The sequence below is a fragment of the Cryptomeria japonica genome, chromosome 7 (assembly GCF_030272615.1).
Source record: "Cryptomeria japonica chromosome 7, Sugi_1.0, whole genome shotgun sequence".
Lineage (NCBI taxonomy): Eukaryota > Viridiplantae > Streptophyta > Pinopsida > Cupressales > Cupressaceae > Cryptomeria > Cryptomeria japonica.
Window position 1 is genome coordinate 567,153,583 of NC_081411.1, and position 25,083 is coordinate 567,178,665.

Consider the following 25,083-nt stretch of genomic DNA (forward strand, 5'->3'; position numbering starts at 1 on the left):
GGTTAATAAAATGTCTAACATCCCGTATTCATCAGCTGTTGGCAGTCTGATGTATGCAATGGTATGCACAAGGCCAGATATTGCACATGCAGTGGGAGTTGTGAGCAGGTTTATGAGTAATCCGGGTATGGAACATATGCTGCTCTGAGTGGATTTGTTGACTCTGATCTGGCGGGTGATATTGATTCACGGAGGAGTACTACAGGGTATGTTTTTACTATAGGGGGAACTGCAGTCAGTTGGATTTCTAGGTTGCAAAAGGTTGTTGCACTTTCAACCATTGAAGTTGAGTATGTTGCTGCTACAGAAGCCAGCAAGGAGATGATTTGGTTGCAATGATTTTTGAAGGAATTGGGTCAGACACAAGAGGATAGCCCATTGTATACTGATAGCCAGAGTGCCATTCATCTTGCAAAGAACTTTGCTTTTCATTCAAGGACAAAGCACATTCAACTCAGGTACCACTTCATCCGGACTGTTTTGGAGGAGGGTCAGTTATGACTTGAGAAGATTCACACAAGTGAGAATCCTGTCGATATGTTCACAAAGGCAGTTCCACAGGAGAAGCTGATTTCTTCATCAGTTTTTGTTGGTCCTCTTGATTGATAATTGTGGAATTTATACCAATCAAGTCCTAATGTTTTATCCAGTGGATGTTGCATGTATAGTAGTGTCATGTAGAATCAGTCTCCAAGTGGGAGATTGTTCGGTGTGGAGCTTGATCAGTCTCCAAGTGGGAGATTGTTGAAATATGGCGACTGATCAACAAAGTACTATACACTCAGCACGTATCCTCGCCGGGGTCTGGGGCCGGGCCGGGCCCTAGGTAGGGGTTCGGGGGCGGCAGCCCCTGAGAAAAGCGGGGGTTTGGGGGTGGCAGCCCTCGAGAAAATTTTTTTTTGCAGTTTTTCGTTGATGAAAACCGACATTGTAATAAAACCCTAAAAAGGCCGACTTTGTTTTTGCCCTAAAAACACATGTTATAAGCGGCTGGGATGCTTAAGGCATTGTAAGGTTGATGTACTGTTTTTGCTGGATAATAAGAAAGATTGGACGGCTATGTATGGTGGACGTAACCCATTCTGGGTGAACCACGTTAAATCTCTGTGTTATCTATGTCCTGTTTTATTTCTTTATCTTTTGTATTTAAATCTGCATATAATTGTTAGTTCATATTTGCTTCGGATCTGCTTGAAACCCTAACAAAGAAGGAATGAAATCTATGCTTTACTAATGTGATACACCAAATACTTCTGTGACTTATATTGCTGTGTTAAACACTCAAACTCCCAATGATTCAATTGTTCGTGCACAACTCAAGTTTCTGCATACTCATATATTAGTGTTTCATAGAAAAGTTAAGTTTTGACAGTCCTAAAAGGAAGGAAATGAAATATTCTTCACAAATAGAAGCTGTTTGCATGCTAACACTAACTATAACCTACACAAAATACACTTTTTTTTTCAAAGGTGTTTGAGATAAGACATTTAATTGAGGATTCATGAAATGAAATCACAGAAATAACATCAACTATCAAGTTACACACAATAGAACAAGCTGTTGAAGGCCAACATGCTGAATTTTATTGATAGACAGGTGCTACAGTAGCAATACAAGCCTGAAAACTTTTGAGAAATTGTAAATACATTGTTATTTCAGTCACAAAATGATTGATATCTTGAGTTACATCTAGTATTTCTGCTAAGAAAGAGCTGCAAGCTACAATACTCAGCAAAAAGAAAGCAAGGACTAATTTGAAAATTGAGCCAAAATTGTGCGTTATAGCTTACAATCATTCTCCACATGGGAGAGAATCTAGAGCATGAATTGAATGCTTAGGAGCTGAGTAAACCTACTTTGAGTGCTCAGCTGGAGTATTTATTGACGTGTCTTCAATTGCCTTGTCTTGGTGAAACTCCTTCCACTTGATGACCTGCTACTTTGATTGCTAGATGCTTGGAGTATTCTGGGACTGAGTCAAAAGTTTCCAAACTGCCCCTAGATCTGCTCCCTCAATCCTATATTCTTGTTCCACCTCGCCAAACTGCCTTACCATCTTTCCAAAGAAATAGGACATGCGTTTTCCCTTTCTTTTGAAGTTGGGAAAGAGCTTAGGGTCGGATTGAACTGAAATAGGTCATTTATGACCTCTTGGACTGCTTCAAAATATGTTATTATAGCTCCCAACTGCTGCCCACATGTATACCTATCCATAGAGGAACCCTTGCACATGTGAAAATGACACCTAAGAGTCCTAAAATTTCTCTTTAACACCAAACGTTAAACCTCTGCCTCTGTCAACTTCATGGTACTTGTCTTGATGTGCTCATGTCACTGTCTACTATGCATTTTCCAGTGTCACATAGACATAACAACCTTTCTTTTGCTGTTGTATCCTTCACTCATAACTTCTTTTACTAGCTAACATTCTCTCAATCATTTCATTGCCTTCTTTGTGACTTCACCATGTTTGGTATCATATCTGTAATATCTTCTTCATATTGCGTTCCATGATTCTTCATGAATCTCATGCTTGCTGGTGTGTGATGGAGGCAGATGACTGTCATAGAAGTCACTGTCATCATCCTTTCGCTTCATTGGTTATCATTTTATAGGCTTCACAGTTTATCCTTTTTGGACTGTCCCTTTCCCCTTTGGGTCTTTCCTCTCCATTTATGACATCTTTTACATATATATTGGACTTCCACTTCCACAAAAATCTCTGCCTTCAGCCCGCTCAAGACATAGCTCATGATACCCTTAAAATACACAAAAGACTTCTTTATAGGCCTGCTACTTCCTTTCACTGTAACCCTTCAAAACACCATCTTTGTACTGCTATTTTCTTCACAATCCATGAGATATCTCACACTAGACTTTCTCCATGAAGTTTTGAACTGTCCACTTCTTGTCTTAGATCTTCTATGCAAATTCCTAGTAGAACCATGTACCATTTTTATGGATTATTATATAACCACATCTACCCAACATTGCTTTGTGTCCTTGGATATTATTATGAGTTATGGATGCAAACCTTCACAAAAGTTGCTAATACTGACACCCTCTCATAAAGTTTCTTCTATGACTCGTAATTATTCATTCACAAGGCATATCATTGCTTCTTTGCTCTTAACTGTCTTCATCAAACATCTTGACTGATTTTGGATATTATGAGCAGCACTCTAATCTCTTTCCACTTTCATACCTTTTGTCTTTTAACTGTTTGGAAAAAGATCCGTCTTTTAGCCTTTTAGCCGAGGCTGGTATCTTTCAAATCATGCCATTTGACCTTCATATCCTTTCAAGCAACCTTTGCTATGTCACCGATCTTTTCAAGGTCTGTCTCATCATCACTCCATTCACCATTCCAGACTCTTTAGCCCCTTTTTTATGTATCTATGTTATAGGTCTTTGCTTCTTGCTTAGACTCCTGTGATTGTCATTATGCTATCTTTCCATGGAGGGTTCAAATATCACTGTTATGCCGGATTTCTCATTGTTTACTGTCATGTGTCACTTGGTTCAAGGCAGAGACACACCAATTCAGGAAGAAAAAACTAAGAAATAAAACCCCAAAAGTTAAAACAACAGTATAGAGATTCTTGTAAGAGGCATTAAAATCTGTTACAAATACCATCCCTGCATAAAATGCAAATTTCTATATCTCTTATGATGCCTCCTTAAACAGTCTTTCCTTCCAACTACAAATAACATGAAGCTAAATCAAGTACCCAAATCTTAAAGTAACAAATATGCTTAACTTTGCACTATGGATCGTTTCGTCATCATAGACATGAAAAATAACAAGACAGGGTGAATCTTGATAAATCCCTTTTGCATTTTTATTCTCCTCACGCTGTGATTTCTATGACACAAATGAAAAGGTTTGTGTCATAATGACTGTCTTTTCTCACTGGCTCTTCATTATCTTCCACATACCCTATGATTCATGAGCTGGAAATCACTACTTTCTTGATCCGAAAACCTTCTGAAAAAAACTTGACCATTTTATCATGAAAACCTTAGCTTAAGAAGAAACTTTCCTTACCTTGCAACAGTCACATGGATCTGTTGTCATTTTCCATAGACAGAAACCCTTTGTAATCCTTCACAAACCCCTCTCTGCTCTTCTCTTTAGACTTCTACCTTGCTGTCCTGCGAACATTGTAATCATTTTAAAGACATTGTCACAAAACTCTCAGAGCTATCATATTGTGCCATTCTTTTATTACTGTAGCAAACCATTGTGACCTTTTGTCTCTTGGACATTATCCTATGCTCTACCTCTTAGTCCTTAACTGTACAGAAAAATGCTTAGAGGTTTCATGCTAAGAAGCTTGCCCTTGATATCTGCTTGTTCACTATCTTCTTCTTTCCATAGTTTCGAACCTTATAACTTCCATTTTAATGAACTGTCATTACTATGCTCTCATTATGAGTTCTTGACATTGTTTGGTGGCTTTTCTCCTTTATAAGACTGTCTTTTTGGACTATCATCATTGCCTTTGCTTTCAGCACAATGCCATACCAATGAATCTACTGCCCATCACAGCCACTGCTTATCCTGACATCTTGATGACTGTCACCAGTTGCCACTTGGTCTATAAAACCCTGATATTTTCATCTCATTGCTTGCATTGTCGTAAAACTACCGTTGCATGTAACTCTTCATTTACTTGACAATTACAGCTATCTTTCCTCGACTGCAAACTGCCCTTTTGTTGGTTTTATGACAGTCCCTTTATGACTGTGAGCTCTTTTGATGTTTGTCCAATGTGCTTGTAAGGCTTGTCCATGGTCTCTTCTCCACTTCAAGAAATCTGCTCTTTTACCTTTGTTTTCCTGTCTTCAACTCCTTGTCATAGGCTTTGATCTTATTCTCCAAAAGGAGCTATATCTTTTCCACTGTCATTCATATTTCTTCTTATGCCTTTATTGCATGGTTGCTGTCCATATCTCTATAACTGTAGCTTTCATATTTCTGTTTTGGCTGTCATGAAATTTACTGCCATCATGTATTTGTTTGCTTAAACCCTCATAGCTGTGCCTTATTCTTTCATTCAGGCTTTCTTCTTCCCTTGTAATTTATGTATTAAAAGCATAAAATATGGATGCACATACCAAGAACACATAAATATTTTCTATTCACATACATCTGTCATTACAAACACTTAAAAACTCTTTCAAATAGCAATGTCTATCTCATGATTATTACCATTTTTGTTACTCAAACTGGGATTGTTACATATCAGGTCTTAATAGGATACTCATGTGGGGTATTGTCAATTAATACAAGAGTTTTAGAACTTACTCCTACACCCAATATTAACGGTTATTAATGGATGTTTGTGATAAGGAAAAAGTGTTAAGAATGAAAGCTATAGACCTGTCATTCAAGCTCCCACGTTTATAAGGTATATGGATCGAGAGAACACATCTTTGATACTTCTTCATATTCTCCCCAAAAATCTGCAATGTGGGTTTGAGTGAAAACCCCCATTTGCTATTCTTATGCCAGGGTTGGAGCTTTTCTCTAAACCAAAACATCATCTCTCTTCTTAGCTGTGTGAGTGCAAGACAAAAACCTAAAATCTCCCCTCCTTTTTTGGCATGGGAAGAGGTCAAATGGCAAAACGTGCGAAAAATTTAGAGATGAAACAGGCTTGCAGAAAAACCAAGACCTACACTCAATAATATGCAACAAAACAAAAGAAATGGGTAGCAGTTATTTAATGTTTCCATTGGTTTTAAGACTATTATTCAAAGTTTGCCACATCAAAACCCAATGCTCAGATCAGATGACAGAACTACTGACCTGATAAAAAGAAGTATTTGGGTTTGGTAGTTTTTCCTTTTAGAATATTTGTATTTCCTTTCTTTTTGAGTTTGCTTCTATTTTTTTCCCCTCTTCCTTCCTTTTCTTCTCTTTCTTCTAAATATTTACTTGTCAATAGTTGGCCTACTTTCTCTCCCCTCTCCATTTATAAGCTTCTAAATTCCCTAAGGAGGTGGATTACACTATTCTATACTAAGATTAAGTCCACCAACTTAGAACAGACAATTTAAAAAAAAAAAAACTCAGTACATTTAGCTATTTTTAAGAATGACATTCAAATTAAAAGGGGTGATGGTCAGTTGACAGTCACGTGCCATAATTAACTCAACATACTGCCCATCAAATTTAAGCTTAAATGTTTACCTATGTAGAAGGCTCCAAAAGTTCTAAACTTTCAACTGGAGCTTGCTAAGGCGTATTCCATCCTTCCATAAAGTGTTTAGCCCAAAATATCATTTTTTTCTATTTATTTCAATCTCATATTTTTCCTACTTTGTAACATTTATTTTAGCATATCTATAAAAGATCAAACACTTTTCTTGCACTCTTTACAATTAATTTCAACCATAGAAAGGCACTTATGTTAATTATGGCATTGGATGTCTAGTTTTTTACTTTATTAGTTTTTACCTGCTATTCTATTGTTTAATTTTGCACTTTGATTTTAACCCACATAGGAAATTAGCAATACGAAAGAATCAAATAATACTGGTTTATACCAGGGTCATAATTTAATTAAAACCATAATTTGAGAGGCATTACACTTTCATCATTGAAAATTTTCCAAGGATTCTCTTCCTTTTCCTTCCCTAGTGCTTTTCTGGTTTTCTTGGTTGATATCATAGAAGTTTCTGGCTCATCAAGATTGGTAGCACACTCAAGCTCCATCTTTGGGGCCATCATAACTGAGGGTTTCTATGACTTCTCACAGCAAGAGCTTCAAACCAAGTTACTGGTTCGGGTTTGGGCACGTGAAACTGGTTTATGGATTCAGGCAAAATGTTTTTGCCCTTTGGGTTTGTGTGCCGGGTTCGTCCGTATATATATACAAAAATTTAAAGAAATATACAGAATTATAAAACTAAATACATTTGATGGTACTTCATCATTGATCAATGCTAGATGGCAATTGATAGTTCAAAATTGAACTGGACAATGGAACAATGCAAAATGGCAGAAGAAAAAACAACAGAGAGCAGTTGGAATGCCTGGGGTGAACCTGAACCCGGATGAACCCGGTTCGGGTGCATGGACTTAAACTGGCGAACCCGGTAACTAAGGCTTCAAAAGTTCAAACTTTCAAATCCAACAAACTATAGGGATTCAAATATCTACGTCAAGCACCTGGTTGCTCACCTTAAATTTGCTGTAATTTCCTGGTTTTGTTTGTCCTTTGTGTTCCAATCACTAAACTAAGCTTTCTGATTGCTCTGAAATGCTCGAGCTTGTTTGGAATGAATTTGCAAATGGCATGGTGAGAAATGCAAATGATTTTTAGGTTTTATCAAGCCTTCCCAGTAAGGGTACACTGATGGTGGGGGCATTTAATTCGGACTGCATAAATTTGTCAATTACCTATTGAAATTCAGATTGGCTTCACTCATTTTGGCTTTTCTTTTTGGGGATGGACATTGATTCAGTGATAGTTGATTGGTTAGATCAACATTTCATGTGCCATCTGTCAGACAGTAGTTGTTGGCTGAGTCATTGGCCTTGTTTTATCTGCCTAGCTTGACCATTTGATCAAGCAACTTCTTGTCTATTCTAGGACCTGTTGTGACCTTTTCACACATTGCCCCATTGCAAATGGGGACCCCTAGTTTTTTCTTTTTAGGGTTCTTAGCCGCCAATCTTTGAGAGTTTGGAGTTCGAGTTTTTGAGAGCTCATCTAGGTCAGTCAAGGAAATCATGCTTAAAACAATGTTTGGACATCATCAAAGTGCTTAGAAGGCCTGTAGGATGAAAAACGCAACTGCTTAGGGTTAATTCTGACACCTTCCTATTTTTGTGGGATTATGCGTTTTTTGCTTTTTTGCTTTTTTTCCAGCTTTTTTCGAAAGTTGACCTAGGATTGGGTCACTTAGGCCATGGCAACAGGGTTCTTGTCTTCAAAATAAAAAATTTGTATCTCTAAGTGTGAAAAGCAAGGTAAAATCTCTAGACAGGGCATTGATCTAGATGTTCTAGACAAACATGAATGGCTAAACAAAAGAAAACCATCTAAGTTCTCATGGCATGAAAACGTTCTAAATGGAGATGGCCATGTCTCAGGCCAATATAAGATCCGCCATGGCAAAGTTGGACGTATCTTGGGCAATGGCAAAGTCTGCCATGCCATATGATTGAAAATGTCTTGCCATGGTTAAAGTCCGCCAAGGCTAAACTCAAAATGGCCAACCTATAATCAACTCCACCTTGGCAAAATGGCAATGCTTTAGGAGGTGTCAAGTCCGCCCAAGGTAGAAAGTGAAGTTGGCTTGCTAAGCATGAAGTCTGCCCAAGGGGAGATGGCAATGTCGAAGCCATGTTCAAGTCCGCCAAAACATGGCCAGCCAATGATAAAGTCCGCCAAGGCCAAAATGTGGCATGACAATCAGCAGTTCGCCCAAGGCTAAAATGGCTTAAACCAAGCAAAGTCCGCCATGACATGTGTGGCATATGTCCAAGCAATGATGAACTCCACCTCGACACTTTTGGAAGAGTAGTAAATCTGCCAAAGAAAAATGTGAAATGGCATAACACATGGCAAAGTCCGCCATGGTTAGAGGTATGACCAGGTTTGGAATGTTAAAAGGAAAATTCATCCAATACAGAAAATTTTAAAAAAAATTTTTGCCCAACACTTGGAAAATTTTCGAATACAAGAAGAATCTAGAAGATTCCTTGCCAACTCATTCACGTACATGGACAAAGAGAAGATATTTTGGCTAAGTATGAAGTGGCGCCATAAGTAAAAATAGAAACTTTCTTTCAAAATCTTTCAATGAAGATTAAGTTGCCATTTTGGAGGAAATGAAAGAGACTTGGTTCAATGAATCTCTAAAAAAACATGAAGTTGCCAAAAGGATCGAATTTCTTCAGCCTTATATCAATTCGACTTGTCATTTTCACTTCATTCTTCTTCAAGTTTGAAAATTGAAGAGCTCTCTCTCAAGGTTAAGAAAGGTGGAGTTTTGAAAGAAAGATTTTGAAAGGATAAAGGGAATCTTCTGAGTAAAGGCCAGAATTTATCAAGAATTTTCAGAAGAAAGGACATATTTTCACCAAAATCAGTCAAAAGTAAATTTGAGAAGTTCAAAAATCCAAATTTTTGACTGATTTCTTTTGTTCTTTTTCTGTCCTATTTGTGTATTTCATGAATTTTACCAAGTTGTACAGATTTCTTTCACTTTTACAGTCTGCTTTTTCACAGATTTTTAATCTTATGACAGGCCGAAGGTGAAATTCTAAGGCAAAAGGTCCAAAATCAGGGTTAAACTTTAAGTTTCCTTGAAAATAATGTTAATTTTCCATGTTTCTTTCAGGTTGATGACCACTCAAGGGGGACTCTTGAGAAAAGTCCAGATGAAGTTCGCTGAGAAAAGTCCAGATGAAGTTCGCCAGCAAAGGGTTGCAGCTTGAATCCAAAATCAATACCAAGTGGAAAAAGGTTGGAGACACCAACCTTGGTCACGTAGACTTCAAGGATTTTAAAAGAAGAATGTATGGGCAAGATGGACTCTTACCCACACTGATTGCTCGATGAATGATGAGAAATGGCCTCGTCTAGGCAGTTGGATTCCCACCAGCTATGGAATGCGCTGAGCTGATAGTTGAATGTGCTATGCATTATAAATGCTCAAGAAAGACAAATTATTGTGTCGGATGGGAGAGTGTTGACTTATCTCGGGGAACTGGCCATCTAGGAAGCATTTGGGATCCCAAGTTACAATCGAACTTCATTCAAAACCAAGGAGGAAACCAAGAGAATTTATGAGGACCAGCTTGAGCCTTGTGCGGCAACTGTCAATAAGCTGTGGCTGGAAAAACCAAAGCCCACCCTCAAGAAGGTGCCAAAGAAGTTGCTTCGCACTGATTTCAAGGAGGATTATGCGGACATCATTTTGTTATTGAACAGATTTATGGGCAGCCCTTAGGGTGCGCCATTTGAAACTTGGATGTACTATTTTATTGACGAGATCACCCCAGGTGTCAAAATGTTCAATTGGTCTCGGATAATCAGCGAAAACCTAGATGAACAACTGAGAAATCTGGAAAGGACAAGGTCCTTTTACATGAGCTCCTACATTATTTACCTACTGACAAGAAACTACAGATATACAAGGCTGATTTGCAAATGCATAGTAGGTAATGGCGAGAATGAGTTCAAAGCCTATGACTGTTACACACAGCTACAACTTCACAAAAAATACCATTTCAAACGGGTGAATGATGCATTTTTAATGTACATCACTAGGATAATGCAAGGATGAACCCATCAGAGGCTCACTCAGGAGGCCAAGAGCTTGATAAGCAAGGAGCCCATCATAGGCTCACTCAGGAGGCCAAGAGCTTGATAAGCAAGGAGCCCATCATAGGCTCACTCAGGAGGCCAAGAGCTTGATAAGAAAGTATGGATCCTGGTTTATCCAGTATGCAAGATTCACATATGTAAGAGTCCAGGGATTTACCGAATGTCCTTATCGGCTTCCGATTTATCCCACCAACAGAATGATCTTGCTTGAAGTTTTGAGGCAATTAGAAACATATGAGGGCTTCCAAAGAGCAAAAACGAAGATTGCCATTTCCTTTCCATTTTTCATTTGAAATATGTTGGAGTCTTGTCCATTAACACATGCAGCTGAAGGTCCTAGGTTGGAGATGCAATGGTATCCCTTCATTTTCAACTGATCCAGAGCTAATTTTGACCCTCACAATCACATTGGATTGGTGAATGCAGAGGAGTACAGGCATAGAGTGGATCTCGAGGACTTTTGGGCAAATGCTGCGGATGAATTTGATTTTAGGAAAAAACTATGGTCCAGATTACCTATAAGTTTGATCAAAATAACTGAGCTTTTCCGTGTACCTAAACAACTAGAGGATGATGGAGAGTACACTCAGCCACGCTTTGATGAGAATAGGTCTCTTCCTCCTGTGAGACGGTCGAAACCAAAACTCGTAGATTTAGCCACCTTGATGCGGCCAATTGTTAAGTATTCACAATGGTGGGTTGATCAGCAAGTCCAAGAGCTAAAGCGAAAGAATATGAATCTCACTTATAACTTGATGGGCGTAGTAGAATCATATTCTTCAAATGAAGGAGCGTCTCAAAGTGCTAGGCCAATTGAAAGCATTAATTCGAGGAAAAGAAAGGAAGCAGTTGAGGGCTCTACAAGGTCAAAAGAGAAGAAAATTATGAATGAGGAACCTTCTCAAAAGAAACAGAGGTCAGAGCCATCCCATTTTGCCACATCCAGGAATGTGAACAATGTATTAACTATTGAGGATGAGTCAATAGCTGAAATAAAGATTCCTTCCCCAATCCATGTGGGAAATGTGGAATCAATCTAGGAGAAGGATCAAGATCCCCCATCTCCTACAGACATGGAGATACTTGAGTTAGACAATGAGATGGATGTTCTGGATGAAGGATTCCAAGAGGGAATGATTCCCGCTCTTTGAGGGTTCGGGGATAATTTGTGTGAAGAAAGTAATCAGGAAGAAGAAGGTATTGAACAGTCCACAATTCCTGATTGGTTAAAAGAAAGAATGAAAATAAAAACGCCTATGGAAGTTCAGGAAGAAGATGACATAGCTGATTTTTTGTCTAGATTAGAGAGGGTGGCAGTAAAGAAGACAACAAGAGGTTTTCCACAATTTAGAGGGATGAAACGGGCTGCCGTTTAGTTCAGATTGCTGTGCCGAAGGTTGATAGGGCAAAGGAAGACATTACTCCTTAGGAGTATGTAATCACTGCTATCAACTTGGGACCAACCACAAAGGGTCAAGAAGTTGAGTACTTGGACAATTTAGTCACTTCCATCAAGGTGAGGTTGGATAAGGAAATAGGGAAGAAAAGAGAATACAAGAAAGAAATTGAGCGCTTGAAGAAGTATATTCAGCATTTGACCAAGCCTCTTGATCAAGGGAATACATCAACCCCTCCACTTTTGACGCTTCCTCAGGAAACAATTCGAGCTTCGAAGAGGGAAAGGTGACGGCTACAAAGGCCAAAGAATGGATGGTAAGCAGCAGTGAAGAAGTTGCTACATTTGTGGAAAAGCTAATGTTGACATATGGACAGATTTCTTCTTTACTCTCCAGAATTGTAAACTTGGCAGAAACTTGAGATGACCTTCATGATATTCGGGATAAAATAATCCCGTGCCTTAGGGTGTTAGAAGGAATTCCTAAGCATGAATTGATTGATGGAAAGATAATTGCAGCAAGGGCTGCATATGATTTCAACACATGGTATTGGGCATTGGTTGCATGAAGTGAGGTCCTAGAAAAGTTGAAGGTTGATGGTATCAAAGTTGAGGAACAGATTAGAGAAATTCAAAACAAGATTTTCCTTTGTAGTTGCTGATGTACTTGGGAAAGAGACTATTCGAGAAAATGACATGCAGGTGGAAAATCTAAAGCTCAGGACCCAGGAGAATTTCTTCGCCATCACTAGGCCAATCCTGAAACAAAATTTGACTAAGGCATCGAATTTCTTGTCCATCCGGGATGCCTTCTAGAAATAGGAGTTGGAGTGGAAGAGTGCTTTTGCCATGCATGTAGATGATTTGGATGGAATGGAATTCAAGGTGAATATGCTGCCACATGTCACGATGAAAGTGGTTAGCCCAATCGTGTCCAGGTTCATTGAACATATTGCCACTCAAGAGGATAAGGATGCACCTTCCTAGAAGATAGCTCCTCGTGCCACTTGTCCTTCATGGATTTGTTCTTGTTGCTATTATGGGAAACCCTAATTAGGGTAGTTGTGTGTTGATCTCGACCGTTGATCTATAATTGATCTCAGCCTTTCATTTGTTTTTTGGAACTCTATATAAACTCCTTTGCTCTGATTTTGTTGTGTGGAGAGATTTATGAAATTTTTGCTAGGAGCTACTTCGATAATGAAAGTTCATTTGCAATTTGCTTGGAAACCTCGTTATTTTCACGTGGTTTTATGGTTGCATACTTTCTTCAACATAGAATAGATTTGCTTTACTAAGTTGTTAGATGAATGAAGGATTTGATAGTATAGATTGGTGAAACTGTTGCTCATTCTTTTTTTGCCAAATGATTTTTGTTCATTGTGTAAAGTTAGCCTGACCTTATATTGTGGATGCTTTAACTTCTACTTTGGATAAATATTGTTCGTTTGATGGTATTTTTCATAGTATGAAAATCTTTAGCACAACCCTGGAAGATTGCACTTACTTTGTGTAGTTGACCTTAGTGTGGCGAAGCAAAGTGTTGTTGTTAGTTTCACCTAATCTTTACCATCTCTCGAGTTCTTAAACTTTTCTCCTTTTTATCCTTTTTTTTGAAATCTAAAAGTAAAAATCCCCCCCAAAAAAGATAGCATTTATTTTCAAATTCGTCTAAGTCCTAACTTGTGGATGATATAAGTTGAGTGTAAGTCCCCCTTGTATTTCAGCAAACATCACCAAGGAAGCTATCCAACATAAAGTCGCTTGTTCGCATATATAAACCTTGGAGTTGCCGTGTGATCTTCACACAATCTTAGCACATGTAGTGATTTTGTTCAAGAGAGGGTGGAGTGTCCTTGGACCTTCTATTCTAATGTTCGGTGAATGATAAAATGTACACCAACAAGACCCATGGTACATGTAGGATCATCCTAGTTGTGGATTGTGTATTTGGTCTTTAACTTAAAAATCTAAAACTCAATCCAGTGATTGAGGCTTCTTTATGTTACAGATTTGATAAAAACTGAAACCCTGAACTCCCCTAAAGAGCAAATCACTTTCAAAAACACAAAAACACTTTATCACCATTGGGAATTTTCAACTGGGACATTCTATGAACCAATACAAATATGCATTTTGATGCAACTTATTCAATATTTCCATCAACTTATTCTTGATAAGTGATTTCTGAGTCTAAGCACATCCCTTTTAGCATCGTTGACAGTGGTTGGTCAAGCTACAATTAATTAATTGATATTTATTAAGTCGAATCTGGTTTAGGTTCGATCTAGTCCACACTTGCCAGTTAAAACAAATAAAATATTTGCCAAAATTCCTCTGGATGAAATGCATAAAAGTTTATCTGTGGAAGTTTAATTTAAAACAAATAAAATATTTGCTAAAACTCCTCTGGATGATCATCTACACACTTACTTTTGTCTAACAGAGTTTTGGCAGATGTTTAATTGTGGAAGTTCAATTTAAAACAGAAAGATGTCTTATGGAATCATCTTGGAATTTGTGTAAACATGAATCTCATAATTCCAAGGTGTGGTAAGATTTTAATCAACAGATCTGGTCCCTTTGGATGGACAAATAATTAAAGGAGGAATTCAGGTGTTCCAGTAGTGAGCGCTTCTAGATCCCATTAGTTGTAAAAATAAATTAAAGTCCTGTAAAGGTGTGTTCTTTTAATGTCAGTGAAAGTGGGGCTGGTTTGCGTCTTGTGATGATCACTGTTGACACCCAAAACAATGTAAAGGGTACAAAATGTGCTGGAGCAACCCCTGCACTTTTTCAATATTGTTATGGTGCACAAACAATGAAAATATTTATGATCAAGTCCTTTTTATTCCTAGGAATGAACTACTTCTAGTTGGTGGTATTGACATTAATAAGTAGATCAAATTTGCTGTGGAATGGTTTGAAGAATATTTAATTGTTTTCCAATTATGAGGGTTAGCAAGTAGAACAATATGATTGGTCTATGGTTCTAATATAATGGATCTTCTTTCTTCACCGACTTGTGAAACTTAGCCACTTCATTATTCCTTGATCTTCCTTCCAGGCAAACCTTGACACTGAACATCAATACACCATATTTTGCTATGCTCTCACCATTCTCCACTGCTGCCTCTTGACCAAATTTACCACTATGCTCATGGTCCTTCATGTTTTTTTCTCAATCCCACCTTTTCCAAAAGTTGTGCCTTGTTTAACATATACATTGCAGTGAGTTTTTTCTGCCAACCTTGCTTGGTCTGCAGTTTGGCAATGATTCATTCTTATAGACTATATTCTGCCATTCTAAGCTCAGGAGAAATTCCTCTTTCTTTCATATGTTTCCAAACATGTTCCCTGAAAATAGTGTGGAAGGATTTTCTGAAATCAACAAAGCAAACAAAGAAATCTTTGTTATTACAAGAGTGTTTAGCAATCATCCTATGTGTGAGCATATTATATCTATGAAATATTGACTTCTGAATTCCATGACACTTAACTCTTAGTCTGTTGTCATCTAACCATTTCTCCTATTTCCTCTTTGAAAATGATTCTAAAAGGTTTAGTGAGGAAAGAGAAATGATTATTGCACTGTAATTAGAGGGATTGCCCACCTGCTTTATATATAGTTACAATAGAGTTGTCGAGTCCCTTGATTGGGAAAGCCTTATTTGAGTGCAATTTTAAATATCATCTGAGTATGTGGGGTGAGTATAGCATCTGCAGCCTTAAGAATTTCGACATGATATCTTTCACCATTTTTCTGTTCATATATGAAAGTTTCTTTATCTTATTTTTGAATAATTGGATGAATTGTTTTTGAATATAAAAGAATTAGCGAAGAAGAAACTATGGAAGCAAAAAATAAGAACTTTATGATATGTTTATTGGTATAATATTTTATCTATTCCATTAGCAAACATTTAATGATAGTTTTCTGAGATTGGCAACAATTTCAATGATTTTTGGAAAAATGCACCTTCTCTATTTGCGATTGCATCTCTAATTAAGGAATAGAGAAAATGACATAAAAAGGAATTTGTTGTTCAACAATTTTCTTACAGTTCAACTTTGACAAAGAGGATTTTAAACAACATTCTATATCAGAAAAGCTTGTGACATGTTTTCTATCGTTTATTGGTCTTCCTCTCTTATGCTGCAGGAAATACTTCTAGACAAATTAGTGAAACTACAATTTTATGCTAGCTATAACATTCTATTGCTACCATAGCATATCAGGCATTTATTAAGATTATTAAATGCACAGATTTGATTTGTGACATAAATATAATCAGTATTCATAAACTTTTAAAGATTCAATGAGAGGACTTATATATGCTGTGTATGTCAAAACTTGTCTCTTACCAGAAATTTTCATGATGACATCTTGATTACCACTTTTATGTAACAGGAAATTTGGCCAGTAGCAATGCTTTGTGGCCATACTGTATCTATAGCTGGTTTAGCAATATGCACACCAGGTAATGATCACAAAGAGACACACAGCTTGGTAGATAAATCTTCACCCTCTGAAATCAGTGAAGCTTTGATCAGCGCATGTGTTGATGGTGTCTTGTGTACTTGGAGCAGCCTTTCTGGGCACTGTAGGCGTAGGCGGAAAATGCCTCCATGGGTTGGTAGTGTATCTGTATTGTCTTGTCTTCCTAGTTCTCGGAGGTATGTTTGCATTGCTTGCACTTGTGTAAATGCAGGGCAAGCACAAACATGGCATGCCAGTGAGGTTATTGCAGATAGAAATGCAGGAGCAAGCACCAAAGAAGCTACCCTTGATGGAGAAGGTATCTTGAAAAAGATGGCAAAATGTGCTATTGTGATCATTGACTCATTGAATCTCAATATAGTGAAAGTTATATTTCATGGATTTTTGTCAATAGGGACAGTAAATTCAATGGCTATTGTCCCTGATATGATGACAGAAAGAACCGAATTGGTCATGGTGTCTGATCTTTTTGGAAGGATACAATACTTTGAACTTAATGAGGAAAATATTACAGCCACTGAAGCAGCAAAGAATTCAGAAAAAAGTGATCACACACATGTTTCAACCATAGATTCAACAAATGCCAATCTTGATGGAGCAAGTATTGTATCGATTGCACCAAATGGGAAGCTTGTACTCTTGATATATAAGAGTCAATGGATAGTTAAATCCTCCAAAGGAGGTGTTTTAATAGATGAGTCTTGTGTTGATAGCCTGCTTTGTAGGAAATGTCCTTCAGGTCCACCTTTCTTGATAGGAGGTATGTTCCTAACTGAAGGTAACTACAAGTGTAATGAGTTAAAAGTGTCAGAGACAGAATATAACATTGTAACCAATGTTGTCATTTGGAACAATCAAGGGGCAGCAGTTATATATGGCATTTTGCAGTTGGGGCATTCATCTTATGCCAGGGCTCTATTTCAGGTACCCCCAATTTCTTCTGTTCCTGAAGGGGATTTATGTATTAAATTTGATCTGATGCAAGATTATCTCATCCGTATAGAATCTGTGAGGTCAGACTTTGGACTGTCTACATTTCGAGAAACACACATTACTATTTGGTTGCCTTTGCATGCTGCAAGTTGCGTCCAAAGCCAGGGAGATTTAGATGCATGCTCAAAAGTAAGCACATATAATATCCATTTAGATGGGTGTTGCATGGCAGTTATGCTCGGGCAAGGTGGGTTTTGGGGTGATTGGTCAAAAACTTCTTCCTCATCTTATGGTGACATAAGTCCAATAAACAATTGTAAAGAAATGACTGATTCTTTTGAAGAGAATCTACAGAAGGTTGTGAAAGTGGGCTCTAGCGATGCTGAATATTCAGGTTGTTTAGGGAGGGAGACCAATTTCATTGATTGTTTTAGCGGAAATGAAACAAAATTAATAGAAAGAAACCAGATTATTACATCTTCCATGATTTTGTCAGGGAAATTCTCTGTTCCTTTGGCTCTAGTATACGGGTTTTGTAGTGGTGAGATAAAAATTGTAAGGTTTGAATGTCTTTGTCCAAGTATTTTTACTGGAGAGGATAAATTACAAAATAAACATAACCCAAGTATGGCATTGCAATCTTTTAGAGGCCATACAGGTCCTATACTTTGCTTAGCTGCACATAAAATGCTAGTTACTACAACAGAGAGCAGTAGACACATACTAGTATCAGGAAGTATGGATTGTACCATACGTCTGTGGGATTTGGAGGGTGGCAGTTTGATTTCAATAATGCATCAGCATATTGCTCCCGTGCGCCAGATTTTGTTGCCAGCACCTTGGACGGACCGCCCTTGGGCAGAATGTTTTCTTAGCATTTCTGATGATGCATGTGTGTCCCTTTCATCCTTTGAAACATTAAATGTTGAAAGAATGTTTCCAGGACACCCTAGCTATCCAAAGATGGTGGCTTGGGATTCTCTGAGAGGATACATTGCTTGCTTATGTGTGCAGTATACTACTCATGGTGGCCATAATGATATTCTGTATATTTGGGATGTAAAATCAGGTGCTCGTGAACGAATTCTTAAGGGTGCTGCAGCACATTCTATGTTTGACCATTTTTTAAGATGTATTCATATTAATTCTACTACAAGCAAAGTACTTGATTTATCAACGTCTATGTCATCATTGATGTTTCATTCTAATGAAGAAGCAAATCTTGATCTTCATGGGACTATAAAGCCTGAGAAGGGGTTGGGTTCAGCTGGCTCCAAAAGTTTCAGCAGAGGAACTGGATCAACTGAACTGGTTGATCTGACTACAAAAAAAAGTGAAGGGAATTTTGAGAAGCTTTCGTCTAAAATGGTACAGGTTTTTGGTCAAGGTGTGAAGGCAGCATCATCTGCATCTTCTTCTGGAGATGCTAATAGTAGCAACTACTTAAGTCAAATTTCCTCACAGCAGATCTATAATAACAAGCAACGGCTGATCAAGGGAGCTTGCCCTTATCCTGGTGTAGCTGCTTTGCAATTCGATCTTTCCTCCTTGATGGCTTCTGATTTAATACAGCTACCAGTTTTTGAGAAACATGAGACAAAAAATAATCAGCCTGATTTATCACTAGGATCTTCACACACATCCAGAATAGAAAGTCAAACCCAAAATACCTGTAACACAGCATCTAAGGATTCCCAAGTTGTGATCAAAGATTCAGAGCATCATTTAAACTGTTGGGATGAAAATGCATGGCTGGGAACAATTGAAGGCCATTTACTTCGCATGAGCTTGTCATTTCTACATTTGTGGGGTGCTGATGATCATCTTGATAAATTACTCATAGAGGAAATGAATATTTCTAAACCTGAAAATGTCGGTGTAGCTGCAGGATTGCCTGGTGATAGAGGTTCACTTACATTGCTCCTTCCTGGTTGGCGAGCTACATTTGAGGTAGATGATCAGGACATGAATGGAGAGTGAACTTACGTTATCTGACATTTGAATTGTTTTCTGATGCATGAATCTGGTGGTTTGCAGCTGTGGAAATCTTCTGCAGAGTTCTGTGCAATGAGGTCACTGACAATGGTGTCTCTTGCTCAACGCATTATCAAATTATCTAGACCCAGTTCTGCTGCCAGCAGGTAAACATTGTATATCATCCCATTAGATATTGGATGTTTGTATGCATACACATAGAATATGTGAAAATTAGATGATAATGATTTAAAATTTTAAAGCTCAGTTAAGTCAAAAGGGGCAACTGATATCAAGTTCCTATAAAGGGTTGGGACTCATTTGTCATTTTGATCAGTTTTCAATAATAGAGTGGTAGGCATTTCTACTCTTGTTAGGTCAATACAAAAAACAATGCTTTGATCCCATTATGGGGATACTCATACAACCTAGATGTGAGAGGTGTCAGGTGTGAGTCTAAAGTATTTTTTTGATAATATCAAAGAGCTGTAGGAGCTCTCATCATTGCAGCAAAAAGTGGCACTAAAACCAAAATGAACTAATTGTTCCATAGAGAAGGACCTGAAATAAAATTCCAAACATAAAAGTTTTTCACAGCGAATTAGATAAAAGGCTGGAAATAGTCCATAGTGCAAATTTATAACACCTCAATCACCCACCCCACCAGAAAGGAACTGCCTCTAGGAACATAAGTCACTTGGACCAAGCCACATGATCTGCAACACCTAGAGTGAGCTGAGAGAAATTGATGCCATGAATAACCTTTGGCTTGTGAATATCCTGACACAAACTATCATCTAGACAAGAAAGTGGTTATGTGCTAGAAACCTCTAGGGTATCCCTAGAGTGAATAACCAAGAGGTTATTTTACTACCATCTTGAAATCAACACAGAAGGCCTGAATATCATTGAGCTGATGAAAGACTGCAAGAAGCTCCTTGTTCCAAGACCCTTATATCACCCATTGTAGCTATTTGATTCAAATTGCCACAAGTCACCAACAAAGAGTCACCAATGTCCTCTTGCATTGGGCCAAGGGATGGAACTTTAGAGAGCAAGAAATGAGACTCATGCTTGCTTAAGCCATCTTTCTTTAAACCACATTTCACTAGACTCATGACTTTGTGGTTTGAACAATTAAAAAACACCTTAAGGTGCCTATTTGAAGCAACTCCTTGATAATGTGGGTCATTGGTCTTAGAGCATTTGCAAGCCATAACAGTGTAAGCCATGGGACCCACTCACACCAACACTAGCAAAAATAGGTCATCTAAGAGAACATATGATCGAGGAAATGTTGCTCTACTATAGTCCTGTAGGCACGATACAATACCATCACTCTCATAGATAGAATGAAGCAGAGATTGAAGAGCTTTACATCCCACATGTAATGAACCCATATTATGATAATCTTAACAAAGATTTTCCACCTCCCACAAGATCAATAGAGAAGTGAGGAGTAATCATTAAACAAGATGCTTGGGAAATCTCACAAGCATGGTGATACACTTAAAAAGAGGGGTTGTGCCATAAGGGTGATTTAATCCTAAATTCACTAATCCCAAAACAACTTCCCAAAAGAACAAAACAAGTAGAATACAGAGGTAAATCAAGCACCAAAAGAGTTTCTAGATTTGTCAAAGAGTTAACACTATATGCAATGATAGCTTAGAAAGGTACTTGTTCAATCCCATCATTAATCATCATTTTTGCACCTTATTACATTAATGAGAGCATTGAACAAGAATACCTCATCAAAAAACTTACACATAGCAAGGGCTTCCTCCAAAACCTTGATGCTTTCCAACTAGGTAAGGACTTATTGAAAGGCTCAAAATAACCATTGATGAGTCCCTTTCAACGTTAAGCTTTTTCCAACTAGCCACTTTGGTTAATGCAAGATCTTGCGAGAATGCCAACCACTCAGGATCAGTATTGGAACGGTTTCCTAAGAAAAAGTCACAAACCTTCACCAAGCCACTTTGTTCATCATGCAAAACCACACCTGCAATAGAAGACCCTGGATTGCCTCTAGAAGCACTATCGTTGTCAAGTTTATGAGAACCAAGAGAGGCCTCCTCCACACAACCATTTAATGAATATCCTGTTTAATAATCAGTGCTTTAATGTTGGCAAGAGGGGAATGTTCAAGACTTCTAGAAGAGAGAGCTCACATTGGGAAAGATTACCTTCATGCTTTGCCACTACTGAGTATAAGCTATTATAGAGTATTCAATTTTCAGCCAACATTTCTCCAAAGAACAAGATTAGTCTCTTAAGATCTTGCTGTTACTTTTTAGTGAAATACCCAAAAAGAACAAACCAAAGAGATCTACTAAATACGGAATAGATTCTTAGTACCTTTAGCTCAACAAAAAATATGTTTGTGAATAGAATCAAGAAACACCTAGTCCATTCCTAATCTCTGGGCCAGTCTAAATCAAATAGTAGAGAAGTCACACTGAAGCAACAATGGTTGATAAACTCTACATTTTTATATAGATTACATTGAGACTGCGGGAGTCATTCTTCCTGAAATTGTTGGAAGTGAGAATTTTGTTTAGAGCTGGTAACTAGACAAAGACATTGCATCTAGGTAGAGTAGACGTACTCCAAATCACATAGATTGACAAGTTAGCCAAGGGGGAAGTAGTTGTTGCTGCTCAGAGAATAATCAGATTTACTTTTTAAGAATGTGATAGATCACTAATCCACCTAACTTCATCATTCCTATCCACGTGATGAATAAAGATGTCCATCTCATGAGAACTTAAAGAAACCTTTTCTTCTCAAGGAAAAGGAAGAGAAGCAAAAGATATCCAACACTGTTGGAGCTTCCCATGCATCCACAACAATTCCCAATAGTTGTAGACTTTTGAGCCCCACTTTGTACTCAAACAAGATTGAGCCTCATCCAAATTAGTATGATTGCAAGGAGCCAGAAGTCTGCTCTAGAATCATCTTCTCAATCTTGTGAAAGCCTGGACCCAATTAACTCATAGAATTCCCCTTGAAATTGCAGATGAAGCTGTCACTAAATATATCTTTGTACAAGAAGAGGCACAATGGATCCAAATTATTGAGGCATTCATTGCTCAATACTGAACTTCCACCAGAAAAGATGATGCTAGTTTAGCACCTAAAGATACATTGTGCAATTCCAAACTCTTGTGCCAGCACTTTCTTAAAGTTTGCTTGTACACACCTTCAGCCAATTAAGCAAAGTGAACTTCTTATCATCTGCACTTTCTTGGCATGGAAAATGTCTACAAGTTCCTTAAGTAATGGAACAAGAGGTTTTTAAATAGAGAGAATTGATAAAAGATAAATCAGGATCACCCAGAGAACACTTTAATCTTAGTAAGGCAGCCCACAAGGATAAGTCATTTTGCTTTCTAGGTGGTCAACTTGGCCTGAATCATAGTGATTGTTTACTCCCACAATTTTTCCTGACGACTACCTAAAAAAGGGGAACTCCAAGATACTTTCAGGGTAGAGAAGCTGCTTGAAAACCCACAACTGCACATTCTACACCCTAGGAGTCACATTAAATAAATATATCTTAGATTTGTTGGTATTCTTAAATTGACCTGAAACATGTGTATAGAGTCTAGACATCCAAAATATATTTAAAGACACGCTTTTGTCACAGAAGCTTCCTCAAAGAGAGTAGATTTATTAACAAATTGGAGATGGGTTAAAGGATGCATATTAGGAGCAAGAGAAATACCCTTGATCCGGCCAGCCTTACAATGCTAAGTTATACATCTATTTAAGGATTCCACCATAATGATAAACAAGAAAGGGCAAGGAGCAAGAGAAATACCCTTGATCCGACCAGCCTTACAATGCTAAGTTATAAATCTATTTAAGTATTCCACCATAATGATAAACAAGAAAGGGGAAGGGGGGTCCCCTTGCCTGACACCCTTTGAGTGGCTAATGAAACCCAAAAGACACTCGTTAAGAAAAGCTAAAAACTGTTAAAATAATATTAATATCTTCTATAGTGGTCATCTTCTATTTTTAGCAATCATCTTAGTTGTCGACTTATTTAGCTCTTTAGCTTTTTAGTATTTAGCCTTTTAAGCTATATTTAGCTTTTTAAGCTTTTTAGCTTATTTGATTTCACTTTAACGACTAGTTCTATTTATAGAACATCGTCTTGTAACCTCTATATATACGTGTGTATATCATTCAATGTAATTATCCGATTATTGAATCATTCATTCAATTTATTTTTCATGGTATCAGAGCATGAAAATTAAAAATTTCGAAAGTTTTTGTTATTAAATTTTTTTGAGTTTTTACTGAAGAGATTTTAAAAAAAAAAAGAGCAGGTTCTTTTTCTCTTTTTTTTTTTTTTTTTTGCAGGTTAAAAATTTTCCTAGGGTTTTTGCAATTTTCGACTAGGGTTTTGACCCTTCAGTTCAAGTCGAAATTTTATTCTGGTTGCAGATTCTTGGTGGGTTTTTCGAGACCTCAATTGGGTCGTCGTCATATTTTTATGGGTGCATCGTTTTCTATGCCTCAATTTTTGATCGATCAGATCTGCATTTTGTTTTCAGATTCTTGGTGGGTTTTTCGAGAGCTTTTCTAGGTTGGTCTCATATTTTTATGGGTGCCTCATTTTCCATGCCTCAAATTTTGTGCTAGCGAATTAGCCTTGGAATTTAAAAACAGTCCGCGATTTCTACTAATTTTGTGGATATCAGGTATTTTGGTGTTTTCTGGGCGTTGTTTATGCTGTACATCCTACCTAGGGTTTTAAGTTTGCAGAAATTTTTAATTTTTGGGTTTCTTCCAAACCTTGAAATTCGTGGCTTGGAATTTGTGCCAGAATTCTTCTCCAGGGTTTCAGTTTTTTCAGCAGCTGCTTCTATTCTGATTTTGTTGACCTCATGGAACAAAGTCAGAATTTCAGTGGCCTCAACTACAACACCTGGAAACAATGCATGTTATCGATATTTGAATATCGTTGCCTTGATCAGATTGTTCTTGGTAAGGTTTCTCAGGAATAGGAGCAGGCTCATGTCGCAGAGCATTCAATAGAGGAGTCAGCCTTCTATGCTTTGTGATAAGCAAATTTCCTGTTTGGTTGGTTTTCACATTTTTTTCCTCAAAAATTGTTCGTAGGGTTTAGAATTTTTTCCTTAAAAATTATTATCTGTCATCAGTAAAGCTTGCGTGGAATTTCTAGGTTTTCATGATTTTTTCTTCAAAAATTGTTTGCTGCTTTTTATGATTTTTTCCTCAAAAATCATCTGTAATACACGAAGTTCGCGTGGGATTTGTGATACGCAAAGTTCGCGTGGGATTTGTGATACGCGAAGTTTGCGTGGTATTTGTGATTCACGAAGTTCTCTAGTTTTGATCAATTTTTCTCCTCAAAAATTGTGCTTTGTTGCAATTAGTTTTGGGTTGCACTGTCAGGGCTAACATGGAGCAAACATCGCTCGGTACTCTTCTGCAAAAGGGTTTGCTGATTTTTTCCTCAAAATCATGGTTTCAGGTTTTAGTAATTCGCGTGTGCCAGATCTCTAATTTGCATGTGAAGGCTACATTTGATTGGATGGCTTGGTCATTTACATTCTGCAGATCCTGGGAGGGTCTCTGTAGCAGTAGAGTATTCTTTGCATTTGTGATCATAACACCTGTAGTGTCTTCTGTAGGGTATTGAGTACGATGACCATTAGGGAGGGTGTTAAAATAATATTAATATCTTCTATAATGGTCATCTTCTATTTTTAGCAGCCATCTTAGTTGTCGACTTATTTAGCTTTTTAGTCGACTTATTTAGCTTTTTATTATTTAGCCTTTTAAGCTATATTTAGCTTTTAAAGCTTTTCAACTTATTTGATTTCACTTTAACGACTAGTTCTATTTATAGAACATCGTCTTGTAACCTCTATATATACGTATGTATATC

General features: G+C 37.6%; 1 protein-coding gene across 5 annotated transcripts in view; it reads left to right on the top strand.

Annotated features, from left to right (window-relative positions):
* The window catches only part of LOC131036328 (uncharacterized), a 188,490-nt gene that overhangs the window by 26,886 nt on the left and 136,521 nt on the right, over positions 1–25,083 (top strand). For all 5 annotated transcript variants that reach the window (XM_057968182.2, XM_059209409.1, XM_057968183.2 and 2 more), the window contains exons 2-3: positions 16,158–19,130; positions 19,218–19,321. In XM_057968182.2, the coding sequence (XP_057824165.2) occupies positions 16,158–19,130; positions 19,218–19,321 (3,077 nt within the window). The remainder of the gene's footprint in view (positions 1–16,157; positions 19,131–19,217; positions 19,322–25,083) is intronic.